The sequence below is a fragment of the Rhipicephalus microplus genome, chromosome 5 (genome assembly GCF_043290135.1).
Source record: "Rhipicephalus microplus isolate Deutch F79 chromosome 5, USDA_Rmic, whole genome shotgun sequence".
In the NCBI taxonomy this organism is placed as follows: domain Eukaryota; kingdom Metazoa; phylum Arthropoda; class Arachnida; order Ixodida; family Ixodidae; genus Rhipicephalus; species Rhipicephalus microplus.
This window is the reverse complement of record NC_134704.1, coordinates 21,938,246-21,959,800: the sequence shown is the minus strand read 5'-3', so window position 1 is coordinate 21,959,800 and position 21,555 is coordinate 21,938,246. Positions and strand designations below refer to the sequence as shown.

At 46.6% G+C, this 21,555-nt stretch overlaps 1 protein-coding gene across 2 annotated transcripts in view; it reads left to right on the top strand.

Moving 5' to 3' along the window:
- The window catches only part of LOC119173973 (metabotropic glutamate receptor-like), a 76,269-nt gene that overhangs the window by 33,628 nt on the left and 21,086 nt on the right, over positions 1–21,555 (top strand). Inside the window, exon 6 of one of the 2 annotated variants that reach the window (XM_075894962.1) lies at positions 14,846–15,047. In XM_075894962.1, coding sequence (XP_075751077.1) covers positions 14,846–15,047 — 202 coding nt within the window. Of the gene's footprint in view, positions 1–14,845; positions 15,080–21,555 lie in introns of both variants that reach the window. The other variant, XM_075894963.1, reaches the window with a different exon arrangement.

Sequence of the window (21,555 nt, the reverse complement as noted above, 5' to 3'; positions counted from 1 at the left end):
TTTATTCGGGCTAGAAAAGAACTCTCGTTCAACTGTCATCTCTCTTTTACTTTCACCCTCATTGTTTTTTTTTTCTTTCCTATTGGCAAACTTCAGTGAACATTCCGGAAAAGAGTTGAAACCACAGTTTGCGCCCTCGGTCGTCTCACACCGCTTGTTTGGGTAGGACATTATCTTTTAAATTTGTAGCCCCGTTTCTTCTTTTTTTTTAATGAAGCGATGTAGCTGCTCTTTTGGCTAGCTCAGCCAAAAGAAAGAGAAACGAGCCATTCTCCAGATGCACTAGCGAATAACACAGCGTAGCAGATTACCGCTGATGATGGCTTTGAATGGGCGACGTGAAGGTGTTTCCATGGCGTGCTTTCACCTCCTAAGCGGCGAAGATTCACGGAGAGTGCGAGCTTTGTCGAAGCTTACGTGCAATCTTCGTCCTTCGCGTGGCGTTTCTTGCCCAGCTGAAACAAACAACAACGTAATTATGTTCCTAATAGGAAGATGCGAACCTGACGCTTAGCAATGCGGGATGAGGAGCGCAAAGAGAACTTCTGAACAGGGTTTGTAAGACTGAATATGTTAAGACCTAGAGTTTCATGCCTGACAGTGTATCATCGGTGTGAAACAGTGGCTTCGGTAAGCGCTGAATCAGTGAAAATGTGTTAGCGAAAGAGACCGTAAGAGAAAATTAGACCACTTCCAACTAAAGAGAACCACGAGGAGCATGCGAAACAGTGCATGGGTCGACTTGAAGTTTCGCCCATCACGAGCACCTTGCCCGAACACGTCCTTGCAAATGGAGCACACCATGAAGTCGCTGTACTTTCTGCCGCCGTTACTCGTCTCGGACTCTGGTTTAAGCACGCCACGCGGGAGCACGTGCGTCTGCGAAATCTCGCTCCCCGAATCCATCACGTGACTGCTCAGAGAGTGCAAGGGGGAAGAGGCCACAACCACTTACGCAAGCCCAAACGCGCTAGCGCATGCCAGCACGTTCTCACAAGGACACAACGTCTTGGTTGATTGCGCGTCTGCAGGATCTCGTTCCCCGAAGCCATCACGTGATCGCTGAGAGAGTGTAAGGGGGAGAGGCTACAACTTCTTACCCAGCTCCTTACACAGGCGGGAACGCGATAGCGTGTGATCGTGATCCGGCAGCGCTTGGGCCAGCTGTTGCGCATGCGCAGTAACGGTGGTCACGCCGCACACCGGATTGAACACCGCCATAAGCTGCTTCGCACCGAAAAGATATAAAGTAGGAAGAGGATAGCGGGAGACGGAGATGCGAGAAACAAATTCGGAGATTGACTTTAATCACATTGAGATTGACAGTAAACAAACCAAGATTGCGTGGAAAGGAGGCAACGCTTTTGCAAATAACCCTTTTGCACACGTGAACCTGAGATATATATGGGGCGCGAGACGGAACTCGGTGGATGCGGCGTCTGATGAAATAAAAAAAACTGCTTCCTCGAGCCGAACGACAATAAAGAAGAAGGCATGCGAAACGTGACGGTGCACATGTGTTGTTTGCAGGGAAGAACGAGGCATAGGGACGATACAGCGACATATTAAAGGAAAGAAGATAAAAAAAATGACGAGCGATGACGCTTACTGTGCACCATTTCTGCTTCTCCTGTGGTTCTGAATGCGTGAATACACCGCGAACAAAGAAAACACTGCGTGCTTCTCCGCTCCTTAGCCACTAGGAACGAAGTATTGGATCTCGTTTATCAGGGAGTTGCAATATTTGCGAACACTGTCGACGCTGGCCATGTGAGACGTCCTGCTAAGTATACACTAAGCGCGCCACGCATGTTTGGCTCCGCTTCTTCTCCTGCCCTCTCTATTACCTCCCCTCTCTTTCCTCACAGCTTCTTTGCCTTTTAATCGGCTACGCGACGCCTCGTAACTCTCTTAAATCGTGCTGGGTCTTCGCTTGAGATGCGCAAAATTTAAGCCTGCAACGTATAAAAGGGCGTGTTCTGTTACGCTCTCTTCCCTACTCGCATTTTTTTTTTTTTTAGAACGAGGCTGGATTGTTGCGGGGAAGACAGTCATAAACAAACCGAAAGAAAATAATGACTTTAAACCGGAAGGCGTTGTCCCATGATTTCATCCTTATTACCCAAGAAAATTAATGGGCACTTACACAACTACAGTCGTCACCTTCCTTTTTTTTCCTCTCTTTTGTTTATGTTTAAAAGTGGATGATGCATGGATGTTTGTCGCAAAGCATATGACAATTGGAGGAGGAGAAGATGGGGGTGGGTGGAAAGGCTGTTATCTTCTCTTCAGGACAAATGTTTATCATGCAACATCACCGTTCTTTTTTTTTCTCTATTTGGCGATTGTTGGTGTTCGGTTTAGCGATAGTGATGCGTGTATGCAGGGAATACTAGGATTACTTGTAAATGGTACCACGGCTCAATGCATAAATTGGCGTTATAAATGACCTTCGGGGGTAAGCAACGCACGTCCCTTATAAAGTGCAAAACCAGTTCCGCGGAATCGCGCAAGGTGAATGAAGGGTTAAGAAAGGAAAAAAAAGTCTCAGGCACACGTTTGTGGTACGGTGCCACAAGGAAATCTATACTGGCTATACAGGAATAAGGCTGCGTAGTTGCCGAAAAATTCTTCCAGGTCTGGGGGTTCAACCCGGCACCAGCACCTTTCTGAGGTGCATGGTCACTCTATACCGAAGAAACCAGTAGATGGTCCAGGTACTCCAAGGTTGCTCACGGAGTCACTCCTTGCTCTACTTGTCAAGAAGAGGTCTTTCTATACTCCTTTCTGTAACGCTGCGCTGGCTACAACCACCCCGATTCTCCATCTCTCCAACGCCTTTCTTACTGCGTAAATGTACGCACATTCACCCACAGCGGCTCAGCTGTCGAACTGTGCAGCCTGAGATCGATACTCATTGGCGGATGCCCCATTTTCATGGTGTGGAAATGGAAAAGCGCTGGTGTACTTAGATCAGTGAAGGAAAATAGGAGAAAAAGAATGGTAGGGAGGTTAACCAGTCTATGGGCAGCCGGCTTGCTACCCTGCGCATGTGAGGGGGATGCGGTAGATGAAAGATGAGAGAGGGTAGAGAGATAAACACAGCACATTAAGCAGCAGATGCGCGTACATTGATCAAGCTGTGCATTGAACTGCCACTGGTGGTGGGCATTGGTCCAGACTACCCCACTACGTCGGTCCTCTTAATTAGATCATCTTTTTCGACGCGTAAAAAACTAGAAATTATTTATTTTAACTTTCTTTCCCACCCCACTTGCGGACGATTGCGAACTTGCAGAGTGACCAGTGTACGATTACGATGCCCAAAGCTCGCCGGGTTCCTGGCTCTGTCTCTATAGCTAAAATAGCGAACGAGAAACTGCGCGTCATAGGCGATCGCTTTCAAACAGTGTAATTAAATTATCTTGAAAGCTCTTCATTGTATACGCAGAAGCTACTTCCCCGTCTTCGTAAAATTGGAGACTCGAGTTACCGATAGAGCTCGGGGGAAAACATGCGGTGAAGTTTCACCCGGACAAAACGTCTATGCTCGCGTGTATATAATACCGCGATAACATGTGCAGCTGGACCGCGGCAGCAAACAATGCCTTTCTCGCAACACAACCGCGGCTTTAAGCAAGCGTGAGGCTCCAAAGACTCGGCAACTTTGGTTGAAAGCCAGCGTGTTCCCGTTTGAACGCGATTAGTGCCGCGGGCTCAGTTCAGTGGCGAAAAATTCAATTACCCTTCTGATACGTACGGCAGCGTTGTTACTCGGTTAGCACACAAGACCGTGAGCTCTTCCCTCCTAAAGCATTTGTATGGTTCGCATTGTAATCACCGAACATAGTCGGAACAGGCGTTTCTGTGAAGAAAAGCTCGGAGTGAGTTCGAGAAGCTAACTTCTTGCTTACAGGTCCAAGTGATACAAGGAAACAGGGTTCTTTAAGACTCAAAACATTTTAGTCAGCGTCACACTACACCTCCACCAATAGCATTTCCTGAAAGGCTCTTTGTTCTCGTCTCAGGCTATATTTGATTACTTTTTGGGGGGGTCTCAAGAACTTGTAGGGCACAAAAGGACGACGTTAAGCGGCGCGACTTCGACAAGTTGCGCTCAACGAAAACGTACCTTCAAAACGCGCAGAAAGTGCGTCGGGCGAACTTCCTCAATAGCTGAGGTGACGAATTTTATTTACATTCCGGCTCCCATCTACATGGAATGCTAATTTTCGTTTCGGCGCTCTTCTAAAGTCAGCTCGTGAAAAGAAAGTGCAACAATGATTGGTTGTTATTCCAGTTTTCGCGCACAAGTTTAACCAGCAATAATGCTTCATTTTGGTTTCCTCCATCTACTTCTGGTTTTTTGTTGTTGTTTTTTCTTTCGGCAAACTTTCGTTGCTCACAGACTGTTGAGTGCTTGAGCGCTCTCTTTCTTTCTCGTCTCTCCATTTTTTTTTTTTTGCTAGGCTTACGTCGAGGAATAAGTACAAGTGCAACACTTTACCTATTTCGTATCCTTGTCATACGAAAAATCTGAAACGTCTGACAGAGAACGGAAAGAAAACAAGAGAAACGAACACTTCCTCACACTCGGGGCGAAAAAAATTGTTTGAGTGATCTGCATACACCGCCCGAGGAAGCGACACTCTTGCGATGCAAATGCGGTGCCGTGTTCCTATATGCTCTAACTGTGTCATCCACGCCGACCTATATGCGTCACCCACCTCCTTACTTTTCCTAGTCGCGTTTTTTTTTTTCTCTGTTTCCTTCTTTCCGAACTCTTCAACGCAACCGCTCCTCCATTTTTTGCACTCTTAGCACTCGTCGCCGTGCCTTCCCGGCCTTCCAAGCGCCGCGGCAATTCGGAAATAATGACGTAATCCATTTTTGACGAGTACCTGACGTCAGGCTGCTGCACTTTCACCTTCTGGCCACCGCATCGACCATCGTTCGCGTTTACCAGTGTTCGCGCCTGTGAGAGCGTCTCCGTGTAACGCCGGGTCTTGTTAAGCGTGCCTTCTTCAGTCATCGTTTATTCCCTGCGTCGTCACCTGCTATGTGCTTATGGCGATGCATTACGCTAACCCGGTTTACTTTTCTTTTCCCTGCTTCAGTCTGGGCGGCTTTACCGCACGGCGCGTATGCATAGTGAGTGCAGGCACGCCCCGAAGCGCTCCTTTCAGTGAACGCGGAAACCCCAAAACATGACGAGGAGCATAATCTGTGAGCTTTTCAGCAGTTTCTTGTCATTTTCGTTGTCTGCAGGGTCTCAAGCTTATAACGCGTTTTGAATATCACCCAAGCCGGTGCTTTTTGTTGGGCGATACGGAACGTGGCATTGTGTTTTATACTGATGTTTGAGTATCTAAAGTATGGCGCATGCCGCAATGACGTCGACTGATAATATAAAAATATGTAAACCAAATTTTAACTGGAAAACTCTGGAAAGCAAAAAGAAAACGTATGAGAAATTGCAAAAACAAAGTGAGGCAACTATTATTAAAAAAAGTTTAATTTCGGCAAACGCCGAAGCAATGAATACGATAGTAACGCATCAAGCTGTTATACGATTTACATCGCATAACAGGCTGGAAGACTGCGTCACCAGAGGCTGGGAGACTGTGTCACAGTAATGTAGTAACCACAGTATCTATAAACAGGTGTTGCGAATGGTTGACTGCATGACGTCCGACAAGAGGCGAAGTCCATGTTCGGCATCGAGAAACGTCACAAGCCACTGGTTTTCACGTCGAAGTAAACTAACGTTGAATTCTCCAGTGGCTATCACTGGTACATCCTGTAGGCACACCACACGGAAGTTGTGCACCAAGAAGCTGGTGACGTCACTCCGCAAGATTCCTGGTGAGCTGTACATTGTTGGGACGACGAAGCCGTGCGATGTTTTAACAGCGCAAGCCTGCCCCACAACTCATCTGGGGCAGCGACTTGAGTCTGTCCGTCTAAATTAATAATGGCGCTGCGCATTTCGGTGAGAAACGAATGGGAAAGGAAAGTCGCGACGTTTCTATACCGCTTTTCAAGCACACTTCGCCTTTATACTTGGCAGCATTACAGCATTGCAAGATGAAAAATTTCGTCCAGTTTTCCGGACCGTCACAAACCTAACCCAACGTCCAACCATGTACTTCCAGACTCAGAAGCTCCTCTCAGCAATCTTCTGCGTGTGCATCGTTGGCCTGGAAACGGCACAAGCAACGTCAAAGCTCCAGCGATTACCTATTGCTTTTCGATCATACGCCCGTCCTACGACACAACCCTGGTCCCCACTCTATAGCAATCATCAATGTATATAGCGAAACGATGCCCGCCTTCACGATGATAGGTTGTCCGCTGCGTAAGTCCTCCCGATAAATGGTGCAGGAGTAGGAATCATTCGGTGAAGTAAGCGAGGGACCGAAGCCAGCGGGCGGACCCCGCCGACCACCTTCATTAAACGGTCGCCGCTGTCCTGTGAGTGCGCCAGTATAGCGCGTCGTCGTGCCTTCGAAGTATATCCAGGGGCGGCCGTTGGCCAGACTCTTCTCTGCAGGAATAGAAGCGTCGTCCCGACTTTTAGTCAGGCTCTCGATCATCGAGAAAAATACTACTCCACGTAGCCGCCCATGTATGGTTTTTTTTTTTTTTTCGGCCGGAGCAGCGGCGCTTTTGCGTCGCTATTTGTGAAACTCTTCTAGGGAAGCGAAGTGCGTTGCGTCTTCGCTGGCGCGCGCACTGGTTATTTATGATGAGATTAGTTCAGAGGAAAGGACCGAGGAGAGGGGAAATCAAGGCTGGGCATATGTTGGGGCATCCGAAACGGCGCGCTGTGTACTCATTTTTTGAGACCAGTAGAATAAGCGTTGGCTCCTTTCAGGGTGAGCTCCCGTTGTTAAATGGCTGAAATCTGGTGCGACTCTGCTGCAGTCAGAGTCTAACTGCGCTCTCCGTCTTTCTGCTCAGAAATGGAGCGCGCGAGAAATTGAAAACGGGGTCTATGTTCAAGTGTCATTCTTTACAGGGGGAATTATAGAAGTGGTTCCGGCCTACCGTATTCCGTAATGAGTTTGCTTGGTAGGTTAGTGTGATAGAGTAAATTACTTGCCTCAAATAGTGCGTCCTGTCATTCATTTTTGTCATAGGCCCCAGCTATTTTGTGTAAATTAGGATTTATTGCACTTTATATAAACGACCATGACACCGCCATTTGCAAGGCGTGCGAGTCGTGATTAATGAACATGTACCGACCTCATGCCTTTTTACACTTATAGTTTACATATAGTTAATAGTTTACACTTAAGATAGTAATACATACACACCATTTTTGAAGCGTTCGACAACTCGCTCACAGTGAAACTCAATGCTGGCGGTTTTGATTGATTGATGTGTGCTGTTTAACGTCCCAAAACCATCGTGTGATTATAAGAGACGCCGTAGTGGAGGGCTCCGGAAATTCTGACCACCTGAGGGTTCTTTAACGTAGTGCACCCAAATCTGAGCACACAGGCCCACCGAATTTTCGACTCCCAGAGTCTGTTTCTCCGATTGGGGTCTACCTTCTTTTCTTTCTTTCGCTCTTTCTTTATCTTATCTAATATCCGCTCTCTCTCTCTCTCTCTCTCTCCACCACGTTTATAGGGTAGCCAATAGAGCCAAAGCTTGGTCAACCTCCCTGCCTTTCTCCTCTATTTTTTTCTCTCTTCCTAACTTGAAGGTCCTGTACATAAATATAACGCAAGCAAAAATTAGGCATGACATAGAGAGGTTAAACACATGATACCCAGTAGCCTTTTAATTTTTTTTATTCACATTCAGGAAGTCTGGCTGCATGTCCAGCCTCCTCGTCTCTTACTACACACACAAAAAAAGGTTACTTATTCTGTTTGGGTAACGAATTAAACAATGCGCATAATAATTTCGCATAATTCTATCAAGGCGTGCGCTGTCGCTATCGTGCGGACGCGAGCGGCAAGCGCTATTCGCGTAACTTACAAGGCAAACATTGCGCGTAATTGCAAGTCACCTGAACAATAACGCCCAAACCATAACGTGCATTCGTTATCGCTAGGGCGGCGCAGAACTCTCTCGCCGCATATATTTCCGTGAACAGCGCCCCATGAAATCTGGCACGCACTCGCATAGCAAAACATTGCTGGTGAGATCCGCGCTTGCATTGAGAGCACGAGTACGCTAGCTTAAAAGGTCTTGCTTTGTTTTGTTTTGTTTATCGCTTGTTTTCTGAAGTTGTTCGCGTATCTCGCGAACAGTAGCGGTTCCTTATAAAAATTCACGGGGTGATTATGACCTGTTTGTCGAGAGAAAGAGTGATGGTATCTTTTATCCGTTGTTTACGCAGTCCCAGGGTTATCCGCTGTGCCGAACGGTTCTCGGTGAAGAACGCGCGAAGCGGCCTCACGCGAACTGGCGGTTGTCATTATTCAAAACGATGAATTGTTCCCAGGGAGCTCTTGAAAGCATCCTCCCCTGACGTCGGTGCATCCCAAAAACGGCGGCTCAGAATGATTGCCCTTTGACCCAACTATTCGATATAGAACTTGAATGCGTGCGCACGTTTCATTCTCTCGTTTGTTCTGATTTGTTCACCTTTGTTCCTCATTTCTTCATCGGTCGTTTTTTTTTTTTTCTTTCCGGTCGCTCTGCAACGTGCACTGAGTGAGATGCGTGTCTTGCAGTAGTAGATTTTTTTAGCGCCTGATAAAAAAGTGTTAACCTAATTCGCTATAAGTGCAGTTGTGCTTCATAGCACTGCTGCGTTCATTGGGAAGTGAATTTTTTGTATTGCCAGCATTACTATCTCGTATTTACAGCTTCCCGCGTTCCTTCAACTCATGACGACCGAAAAAATCGCCAGGCCTGCGCGGTCGGCGCAGCACAGTCACAGCGAAAGCTAGAAGAGCGGCCATTCAGATCCTTTTCAAAACACTCATTGGGTGACTACTGCAAGCACACCTGCTTGGTATCCACTAAATGCATTAATAGTAAACTCTTGGGTAGTAGGCTGGCATTCGCTATGCAATTTTTCGTCATTCTTCCGAGGAGCGTCATATCCGCGAAACACTTGCTAGGAATTTTGTGCCAATCGTCCATGCAGTGGCTGACGACGATGAGGAATTACGGCTGATGTGGGTATGCGCCACAGTTAATAGGGAAACAAGAACAAGCTTTTGTAATGGGTTAAAGCATTGGACGGACCACTCGTTACGCTAATCGCATTCTATGACGACTGGTTGTTCTTTCGATGATGTAAAATGCTTTATAAGGAGTATTAACGCGATTGCTTTCCCGACATCAAGCATGCCTAAGGCAAGTCCGACAACAAGTCACAAGCACCGAAGTAGCTCGGTGCTAGAATACTGGGCTGCCACCTAGCGTACCCGGGTTCGAGTCCCACTGTGCCATTGGTGCTAAGTCATGCCTGCCTAAGGCAAGTTTGACAACGAGTTACAAGCACCAGCGTAACTCAGTTGTAGAATACTGGGCTGGAACCCAGCGGACCGGGTACATGCCCCACTGTGTCATTAGTGCAACGTTTTTTTTTTTCTTCTAAATTTCGCGCGATGTGGTTACGGACACCCGCGGCGGCGGCGGGCAACACGTAACTGCGCGTGACCCAAGTGGTGATCTCATAACAGCTTTCGCTGTAAAATGGGCCTGGCTACTCACTTAAGAAAGCATCCTACGAGTTAGTTAATAAGTTGGTTGGTCAGATTACTTTTTGTGTGTATGTAGATAGCCGGAACACTCACAGAAGCCTGAGTTTTTTACGATCTCCATTTATGCTGTGTTAGACAGAATCGGACTATCTCACAAAAATGGTAGAGAACGAAAGAGAGGAACTATGCGCAGATAATAACCAGATGCAAGTTTTCAGCTCGCTAGCCTTATGAGGTGGAGAAACAAAGAGAGAAGGAGGAAGAGGAGGAAAGGTGAAGCGGATGGACGTGGAGGTTAGGCAGTTCTTAGACCAGCTGGCTACCCTGTGCTGGGGAAATGGGTGAGGGGAATAAAAAATGATAGAAAAGAAATTTAGGAGAGAGAGAGAAAAAACAAAAAAATAGCGAAAGAGAAAAAGCAAAATCAAAGCGAATACGACACTAAAGTCTGTTTCTAAAGCCAGTTGTCCGCAAAAAGCGTAACAAAGCTTTCAAAGCCTTCTGAGCTGAGAATGGACTCGGCCAATGACCCAGAATCATTTGTTCTGACAAAGGCCGATCATCTAGTCTATGCAGAGCTTAAGTAGCCCCGCCACGGTGGTCTAGTGGCTAAGGTACTCGGCTGCTGACCCGCAGGTCGCGGGTTCAAATCCCGGCTGCAGCGGCTGCATTTCCGATGGAGGTGGAAATGTTGTAGGCCCGTGTGCTCAGATTTGGGTGCACGGTAAAGAATCCCAGGTGGTTGGAATTTCCGGAGCCCTCCACTACGGCGTCTCTCATAATCATAGGGTGGATTGGGGAGGTTAAACCCCACATATCAATCAATCAGAGCTTAAGTAAGTTCTTGTCTTGGATCGTTAAAATGGATACACTCACATAGACGGTGGGCGATGGTTTCCTTGCAGCTGCAGTAAGTGCATGTAGAGGAGCTGGCCATTCAAATGACATAGGAGTATGCGTTCGTGAAGGCCACTCCAAGCCAGAGGCGGCATAGAAGAGTCTCCTCTGCTCGAGATATTTTGGAGGGAACACGAAGCTGCAGATCGGGATCCAAGTTATACAGGCGCGCGTTTGGGAATTTTGTCGAGTTACACTGTACCAGTGTGAAATCACGTGCAAGTGAATGAAGTCTTGCAGCTGCGTCGGTTCTTGAGAATGAGATGGCTGTGTATTGAGTAGCGTCGTGTGCAGATCTAGTGGCCTCATTCGCGCGATCGTTGCCATATATACCGCAATGACCTGGTATCCATGCGCTATTCTGCGTGGTGTCTCGACTGCTTGGGGGTGAATAATCCTTATTTCAGCTACTAACTGTTCATTAGGTCCGTGGCGAAAAGGTTACATGATACATTGAAAAGCTGCCTTCGGCTCCGAGAAGATAGACCAAGTTTCCGAAGGCTCTTCAACTATAAACTGCAGAGCTGCACGTATGGCGGCGAGTTCTGCAGCTGTCGATGACGTCAAAAAGCGATGTCATTATTTAATTGTGATAAACTTCGCGGGAATAACCACCGCCCCTGCGGAGCTTACTGAAGAAACAGAGCCATTCGTGTAAATGTTAAGGCGTCTGTTGTGCTTCTCCTGCTTAAAGGTAATGTGGCCTGTTTCAGGGCTAGATGCGACGACTTTTTCTTATTTTGGATGCCAGGAATGGTAAGAAGAGCTTTGAGTGTCTGTAGGCACCACAATGGTAACGGCGGTCATGCTGCATGCGCGAAGTTCAATGAAAGGACTGTGCAATGCTGAGCCACAGTTGAGTTGCGCTGAACGCCGAGTGGGCCTAGAAGTTCGAAGTGAGGTGAAGTGATGGGATAGAATCTGAGCGAAATATCTTAAGTACATTCTCAAAGCCTCTACGCGGATGTATGTGTCGACTGGATAATAACGCGCGGTGACGACTGCCGCTGCTGTAGATGTGCATCTCGGAAAACCAAGGTATATTCGCAGTCCTTGGGCTTGCATCGACTGGAGGACGCGCAAGTTTGTTCTTCGGATCTTGCACAGCACGGCTGAGCTGTAGCGCATAAAACCGAGTAACAGAACAGTGTAGTGTTGAAGCATCGCTCGCACAGATGCACCTCACGTTTCTCCAACAAGAAACCTCAGTACGTGGACGATCATGGTGAGTTTCGTTTTCATGTAGGCGATGTGAGGGCTCGAAGAGAATTCGCAATCACCTATGACTCCGAGGAATCGGTGGGTCTTCGCGTAGTTGATCGTGTGTCCGTTGATTTTATTAACATACAGGCATATCGCCTTATGCGTGAATGCTATAAGCGAGCACTTCTCTGATCACAGCTCTAGTCCCCGTTCTTCTAGGTACTCTGTCGCCAGTGTGGATGCTCTCGGAAGCAGGTCACGCGAATGAAGGCGTGTTAGGCCTGAAGCCCAGATGCAGATGTCATCTGCATATATTGATAGATGGACTGATTCTGGAAGTGCTTCAACCAGGTCGAGGAGCGCTAGATCGAAAAGTGTGGGGCTAAGAAGGGGAAACGCTCTCCAGGTGGAGGCGTTCACACAGGCCGTGATGGATCGCAAGAAGCGCGGTAAAGTTCTTCTGATAGGACGATAGGTATGCTGTCCGTGCCGGGGGAATATTCCGACGTAAGTTGGTCGTCCAACTCAATGCCCACAGAATCGGCTCGGTGATTGCCAAGATCACTATGGCACCATCGGCAATGCAAAGAACAGCCAGTGCTCAGCCCACCAAGTGTAGCTTGTTCTATACATAAATCTGCATGTATGGAATGATGGATGATGATTGGATGGATATTGTGAACGTCGCAATTGTAACGGAGACTTGTGAGTCATCAAGCTCTATCTTTAATTCTTCCCTATACGCGTTGCCTGCTCAAATTACATATTTTCTCCCTAGAAATCTCGGCAAATCCATAACTTGTCTTTGTGCGTGCTAACTTAAGCTGTTCATAGTTACTTCGTGGATGTTAAGCTACAAACTCGTAGATAAACAAATTCGTAGCTATAGGTAAACTATGATACGTTCATAGCGTATGTCATGCTGAAATCTATAGCACCCATTTCAATGCACAAAGACAAGAACTCACTGCAGCTCTAGATAGACTAGATGATCGGCCTTTCTCGGAACAAAAGATTCTGGGTTATTGGCTGAGCCCATCATCAGCGCAGAAGGCTTTGAAACCTTTGCTGCGCTTTTTGCGGTCAACTGCCCTCAGAGACAGACTTTAGTGTCTTACACTCTTTGATGCTGCCTTTCCCCTGTCGCATTTTTTTTTTGTAATTCTCTCTCTCTTCGCAACATTTCTTTTTAACATCTTTTATTCCCCTCACCCCTTTCCCAGCACAGGGTAGCCAGCCTGTCTAAGAACTGGCTAACCTCCCTGTCTTTCCGCTTAATCTTTCTTCCTCCTCCTATAGCATGGTAGAACGCAGCAACTTTGCTTAGTTGCCCTTTGCATTTCGTCATGCGTTTATAATACTTCTAAATACGCCAAAACAAGTCTCCTCGACTGCTCTTTCTTGCCCTTTGATTGCGCCTTTAACTGTTGCCTGCCTTCGGAACACTTCATTCAGTGAAAGCTTCGAAGCTGTGCGAGCCGTCCTCATACTCTATGCTTTTTTTTTTTCAGAACAGACGCCTGTTCGCGCGCTAAGTTTATTTGTTCTGAAGTTTACCTCTTCAATGAGTGACCCCGCAGACATGCTGCTGACAGCCCCAAAACATTGCAGCAGCAGTAGTTGTCCACGAGCGGCCGACTTCGCATGAGCTCCGGCATTTAGTCCTCTTCGTGCGCCCTTGTATAGACTATCTCAGAAGAGCACGCAGCCCCTGCACGTTTTGTTACCTCCATGCCTCCATACGTGCAAGCATCAAACAAGGCAGCCCCTTTGTTGGCTTTCAAAGTAAACCTACGACTCCCTCGCTGTTTCAGTGTGTAGCGTTAATCGGCACGAGCACGTTGTTAGGAGTGCGATGTTTATACGCGTTGAGAGAGGGAAAGAGTATTGAGGTGGGGGGAAGAGAGGGTTGGTGTGGCGAACTGCTGCGAAGAACTTTTGACAACTTTCGTGCGTGAATTCGCCACCTGATGCCTATTTATGCTCTGGTGATTCCAGTGAAAACATTTCGCATGAACCTGATAAATTCTCGAATTCCTAGAATCAACAGTGGTGTAAGCCTAAACGCCATTGAAAATGAAAGCGATAAACCGATAATTTGCTTGAAAGTAATCGGGTTGACGCAACGAGGTACCCCCCCTCCCCCCCTTCAATGGAGTAGAATCTGCACAACACTTTTCCACTAGCGCTGCAAGCTAATTGTAAACCTATGCGGCTTAAAGTTTTGTGCAGTATTCATTTTGTCGAGATCGCATCCCGGGCCAACTTCTACAGCGATATCATCATGAATGGTGGTATGCGGGCCCATCTATTCGATTAACGTTGATCCCTTGTGTCGTATATATAGATAAGAGCTGTTAGTCTACATGTGTCAGATAGAAAATATAGTCTAGAGGTCTGCGGACCTGCAGCTATGGCTACTCCATCCTTGCCTAAGTCGATGGCGCAATACTGAACAGAAGAGCTACATAATTAGTAACTTACCTGTCTAATTAATGCCTTCATTTTGGCCTTTCCCACCTTGCAATGCTCCCTCTTGCCGGACTTCCCAACTTTTCCCATCCTCCTTCCCGATCAATTCAACCTTGACCCTGTTGATTTACCGAACAATCTCAGTTTCACTGGAACAGATAAACAGTCCCCTACAAAACAGAAAACAAAATTTTAGGGCACTGACATACCCGATTTACAACGCGAGCAGCTCTGAGGCGTTGTTGCGGTGTCTTTTGAGAAACAGACTTGATGAGAAAGTATGACTGCTAACAACGTTAGTGCATCTTACTTGGACAGTGTCGTAGGGATCACACTGAAGTGTCGTCACAGTACCATGTGACGACTCTCCTTTTTCCCTTTCATTATTTTACGCCCCCTTTTCCTCGTTCAGGGTATCAAACCTCCCTGTATTTATTTCTTTCCTCGCTGTTCTTCAAGAAAGGTGCATACTTGCGTTATTCGTCACAAAACTTCAAGTCACACTTGCTGTCGTACTCGATGTCACACGAAGCAAAGCGTTCGCTCTACGGTGGCCTAAACATGGCTTTCACACTTTCCCTGCTTCCCGATTATCGCAGATTCAGATCACGACGCTGTGCGTTTCCATCTCTCTGAGTGCGTACGTGGCGCTCTTCTGCCTGTTCTCACCGAAGATCTACATCATCCTCTGCCACCCGGACAAGAACGTGCGCAAGCTGACCATGAACAGTGCCACCTACAAGAAGGCTCCGACGAGCAGCACGTGCGGCACCTCCGTCAACCACGGCACCTGCGGCACCGGTGAGTGCGCCGACCCAAGCTGCAGCTCGACGGTAAACACCCTCTGCTATACCAGGCCCCTATTTAAGAAAACGCCATTGCAGAGTCGTAGTGACGGGCTATATACCATTAAACACCATCTGCTATATCAGGCCCCTATTTAAGAAAACGCCATTGCAGAGTCGTAGTGACGGGGTACCATTAAACATCCTCTGCTATACCAGGCCCCTACACATTTAAGAAAACGCCATTGCAGAGTCGTAGTGACGGGGCACCATAAGAAGCTTGCGTACTCTCGAGGCTGTAGGGGCGGAGTTTTCTCGCAAATTCTTAGGCTGTCACGGTCCATGCACCGTACTGCATTAGGGATACTCGTCGTTTGAACTGCATTTTGTGCCATGAATTCCTGCACGCGCAAGTTATGACGTAAACCAAGCTACGTGAAAACGGCACTGCAGCAACTTTTGTGATCGTTAGCTGCACTATAGTTACAGGTAAATACCACGAGACAGCGCTTGGCCAATCACACGCTCGAAGAAGTGGTACGTGGTTGAACCCTGCGTCTACAAAAGGTTGTTAACGATATATAGTACTCTGTACTCTACTATGGGAGAGCAAAAAGCCGGATGAGGATGGCGGCTGTGACGCAGGGATGGCTCTATGATGAAATGTTTTATCTAGGTTCCCTATAATGCTCTCCCCTAGTACCATGCCTGTCCGCATGGTCCCAGCGGCTAAAGCGCTGTTAACATTTCAAAACAAGGTCACCTGTACACAACACTAAAGGCGCTTTTTAGCGAGAACAAAAACAAGTTTTTTGTTTGTTTCTTTTTTATGACTTGCTCGGGATCCTGCTTTTCTTGTGATTTAATTGCCTTAGTTTTGTACATATACGGCTCTAAATTAATACTCGTGTCAAGCGGTCAAGTGAAGTGCACTTACGAGAACACTGCCGCTTCTAGACCCTCGGGGACTCTATAAAGGAGCACTGACATCGAATTTTAAAATCGAGATGTGCCCATCATTCGATCGCTTGGTATGCATAGGTTTTCTTGGCCAAATTTGAACGGCATCCGTCGCGTGGAAGTTATTTTAATTGGATGTCAAACAGCGTAGAAAAGCTAAGGAGAAAAAAAACGGAAAATAGACTGCCCTGCGACATCGACACTAGTGCTACGTGTTCGGTGTGATACATTCAACAAATACCATCCTGAGTGACGATGCCCTAGTAGTGATGACGTGTACGATCCGAGTGTTGTTATTGTGGCGCCGACTGGCGCCGAAGCGCAGAAACGCACTCGCTCGTCGCGTCTGATCTTCGTCACACCGGTTTGAATGATTTTGTGAAATTATCGAGATAAAAACCACCTTTAAAAGAACGGCGAAAGAAAAGGGCATTATTAAACGTGTGCTTGTCATTGAGCATGTCGGGGAATCGTTGTGAGTTGCAGGGGAGTTGCAGTTGTCTAGTTCGAAGCACGGAAAAAGCGCAATGAGGGTGCCTTTTCGTATCGCGTATGTGTTACACATCACCACGACCACAAGCTATCAAAAGTGGAACAGCGTATAGTCAGATATCATCGCTAACAAGTAACACGCATGCATCGATGAATTTTAGTTCATTTGTATACTTTGCGTCCACGTAGAAGTGGATCCACGTAGAACCGCCAGAGACTGTATAGGTGGGACCATCTGGAGGTGCAAAAAAGAACCCGGCAAGCAGGAAATGTATTCTATTTCTCCGTTGATGCTCATTCGCGATAGCTATATTGCATTGACCCCTCTGCGTATACCTGAGTGCTTTGCATGCCAAAACATGCCAATATAGCTAACTGAGACACACAAGCAAACTCGCCCAACAGTTTACTGTTGGGCGAATTGGTGCTTTGACATAGAAACCATCGTACACGAGAGCGCAACAAAACACGAGGTTTGGATTTTTCTTGAATAAAGCCAGTTGGTGGTTTGCGCCTGTCTTCGTCTGCTTCTTTCTGTGTGTCGTGTTTTGTTGCGCTCTCGCGATGGTTTCTATGTCAGAGCCGTCTCCACGGAAACCAAACCCGTGGACTGCAATCATTAACCCTTAACAAGTCTCGCCTTAAGAGACAATTGCCTACGGGGCGTGGCGGCCTGTATTCTAATCCCAGCACCGGCAAGCAAATATCCTGTGCTTTATATGTACAATCGCGCTCAATATGGCTTGCAACACGGGAGCGCGTGAGCTCATAAATTTAAGAGAGAGAGAGAGAAACGAGAAAAAAAGGAAGGCAGGGAGGTTAACCAGATGTTAGTATCCGGTATGCTACCCTACACTAGGTTTGGGGAATGGGAGGTTGAAAGAGAAAGGGAGAGTTAAAAAATAAATAAGAGGAAAACACCGACACACACGCACACACAAAATCAGTCCACTCAGAGGCGTTCCGACAGGCCAGTAGTTCGTAAGAAGCCCAGTAGCACTTGCACGGCTTTCTCATAAATTTAAGGTAATTGGTGAAATAAATGCGCTCAGTTCGCGCTACTTTCTGAGCCAATTCAACTTTTTCACTTTAACCACTGCCAGCTTGCTTCAACTCATATTGAGCGCGGCTGTATACAGTCGTCAGCAAGCTTTATTCGAACGCTCCCCAGCGTGACCTGGACTAGTTTGACTGATGCCAACCGCAAAAGGCTGGGCGCTGTTGCCGAGATAACGCGTCGGTATGCTTGGATAGTGTGCCGGCGTGTGTTGGCAACATCTCGGCAGCAGAACCCAAACCTATACGCGCGCTGACGTATATCAAACCGTTTCGAGACACGCTGCAAGCATTCGAGTTAGGTTTGGTGACGTCTGCATACGTTCATTTTTTATAGTATCGATCGTCTTTCGTAACGGAGGGACAGAAAGCTTTTCCCGTTCAGTCGAGGTATAAATGCTTGCGCATTTAGAGAAGCACGGCTTCCAGGCGTCGGGACGAGCGTAGGGTGCCACAGCGCGTGCTACGGTCGGTCCGCGCAGTGCGGAACGCGTCCCGGTAGCCTCGTGATTGGAAAGACCGAGAGAAAAAAAAATGAGGTACAAAACAAGATTCTCGCGTAAAAACTGACCGCAGCCCACGTCGTCCGATGCATAATCGACCCGACACTCCCTCGTCGCTACAGCCTGGACATGCTGTGGCCGCGAGCTGCCTGTCGCAAGAACGTTGTGGCCTGGTCTCGTACAACAATGTGGCATGTATAAGCGCGGCAGAAAAGGGGGGGGGGAGGGAGAGACTCTGTCGGGTGGTATATTAGGCTGCGCGCGCTTCCTATACGCGCCGCCGCCCCTGCGGGCCGCTTGCATAGCTTACGTAAATTGATCGGCCTCCGCAATGGATGAGACCTCGGCGTGGCGCTTGGCGGTTGCTGCTTGGACGTGGATATATAGCGCTTCGCAGATGCTCGCCTGCCGCCGTCCGGTGGTACTGAAGGTCAAGCTGAATGAGATGACAAGGCGGAGCAACTATTCATACGCGACCGGTTCTTTCTTCGTGTTTTTTTTTTCCTTTTTCTTTCTTTCTTTGAGCTAATTTTGGGAGAGAATCGGGTTCAGTTTGGAATAGGCAAACATTGTGGTAACACGCAGTGAATTCTTTTCCGTCACGCATGATTCAAATCATCAGGATTAGACAGGATGAAAGTTCTTGTGAATTAATCCTGACTAGGCAAATAGTAGAGCAAGGATCGTCGACTACATATTATGTAGCCAATCGATTGATCGACTGATTAATTATTCAATGATTAATAATTTATTATTTATCAATTGATTGATTTGGGTTCATAATTGTGGCAGAATAACTCACGTTTAGCGTTACTAAAGGATGTACGCCGAACTTATTGATACAGTCAAATAATCAATCATTCAGTCAGTCAATGAGGCAAGCTTTTAATTAGTACAGCATACTGTACGTAGACAAAACGAGGTCATAGAAGAATCCTGTCTTTTTGTGCAATTTGCTTGCTAAAATATATATATATATATATATATATATATATATATATATATATATATATATATATATATATATATATATATATATATATATATATATATATATTCCCTGACGAAGGCCGTGCCACGGCTGAAACGTTGGCATAAAAGTATTGCTCTTTCGTACGTGTACTCGCTTGTGTTCTTTATATATATATATATATATATATATATATATAAAGTTTTCTGTGCGATTCGAACTGCTTATTTCAGAATTGTATAAAAATAAAAACCAAGCACTGGTAAAAGTAATTTAGAAGCAGGTAATATTTTCGCTCCATCGTGGGAGTGTTGTTCACAATGAATCAAAACAGGCAAAGTGGGCAACTAGTCGGTTTTCAATTCATCTCGACTAGTCGTACTAGTCATCCCGACTACTGCGTCGTACTCCTGAGTGCATAGTTTTCTTATGTATTACAAACTAGTCCAATCAGTGTTGTAGCAGCCAACAGTACTAGTCACTCAATTATTAATTGATGGAATAAAGAACGCCCACGTAAACGAATATATAGAACACCTACCGATACCTATAAAGAACACGCGCTGTATGAATAACGAAGGTGAACATGGCATGCATCTATAATGCTGCGTTTTTGAGTCAATCGACCAATCGATTAATTGTTCGCTAATTGGCAGCTATAATACATCATTAAGGTAGTGGAGATGTTGCAGCCGGCGGTGTTAGTCTGGCCTTTGTAGCTGGCAACTGTCCCGCCCAAGCATCTCATGAATCGTAGAAATTTGTCACCACTTGTCTTTATTCTTTGCTTTATGACTGTCCTTCTTTCCTTCTTAATTTCACTTTCAGGAAACTAATGTCAAGCATTCATTTGAAACTTCCGTGTATTTGCCTTCCTGAGCTGTTCTTGCACAAAAACTAGCGGCTGTCGTCTTTTTTTTTTTTTTGCATCGGCGAGAAGCAATCTGCGGAAACGGAAGCAAAAATTGAAAGCGTAGAAATTGAAACATCGTGCATACGACTACAAACTGGTTAGCGGGCTGGTGAATTACTACGGGGACAGTTTGATCCCGGATTCACGACTTGTCGCCGAAGGCCGTGTCCCGTGTTTTGTTACCATTTATCACCGTCATGCAGGTTACCATTATTGCGCGCAATAAAAAGAAATGCAGTGTTCTCGTTATCCACGAATGGTTATAAACGCAGCCAATAGACAAGGACAGAAAGAAAGAAAGGCTATGAAAAGAGAAACGAAGACAATAAAGGGGATGGCTGCAGATTGCCTCCCACGGGTAGCTCGCTCTGTTGACACTTCCGGGGTCGGCGACGTAATTGATTCTTCGCTCTTCTGGCGAAGACCCTTTCCGGAAATACTTTTTCTCCCATTGCGGGGAGCGATTCTCAGCAGCTCAACCTTGCGCCTGTACTGCCGGATCTTTAGTGTCTTTGACGGTTTTTAACTTTGTTTTCGAGGTGAACAGGATTTCTCCCTTTTTATAGCCGCACTGCGCGGCCGCCCGTAACTTCGCGTGCCCAACGTTCTTTCACCTTTCTGTTGGTCGCTTATAGAGCCGTAAGCCAGCTGCTCGTGGCTTTTGATGCGAATTGTGTATCGCATCCGCGTCTCCCTCTGCGGCTTGTGGTCGTGTTATTTGCAACCGATGCGTTTATAAGATGTTGGCACACGTGCGTGCATGTGCTCTCTATATATGTCTCTCTTTCTCTCTTTGTGGTCTATTCAGTGTACCCTCACGCTGCCACATCGGTCGTCAGTGTGAACGGTGGCGTCAGCGTGTGCAGCTATTTCGATAATTAAGATCTCGTCGTCATCATTTATTTCACCCTTAAGGTCCCCAATGGGGCATCACGAGAGGGCAGGGGAGGGGGGACAAACAGTAAACCATATCAATAGATAAAAGAACACAGTAGAACAAATATTCAAGATTAGAAAGTATAAAAACAGCAGTAAAAGTGGGGTGCTAATGATATTTTAAGTGTAAGTGATGGTGGATGACGGTAAACTGTGATGGATGGCGGATTTCAAGGGTGAAGTATGGTGCATACGTTTAGTGCACATGATCTACTCAAATGAAAAAAAAAATAAAACCAAGTTTTTATGAGGAGGAGGAGGAATAAACGTTACTGGATATACTGTACGGGGCTGGAGAGCCCGCCTAGCTACTCCCACTCTGAAATCGGTCGGTAGAGCCTCCTGGCCCTATAATGGGTGCACTGCGCAGCTGTCCATGGACTTGCTTCTCGTGGTCTTGCGACCTGATCATGCTTGAAAGTCTGTAATGCCAGATCACGCTGCTTTGAGGGCTTGTCGAAATCGTCAAGTGACAAAGGAAAATGATATTACAATCAAACGCAGAAATTTCTGAGCAGCAAGCATAAATCAGACAACGTAGTTTATGAAAGTGGGTAAAGGAAGGCGTTATGCTTCTAACCTTTTTATCGAAACAATCCAGCGAAACCTGCATGGCCAAACACTCACTCGTACTGTCGATAAGTCAAGTCTGTCGAACGGTCTAAAAGTTTGATTGAACCAGATTGAACCTACT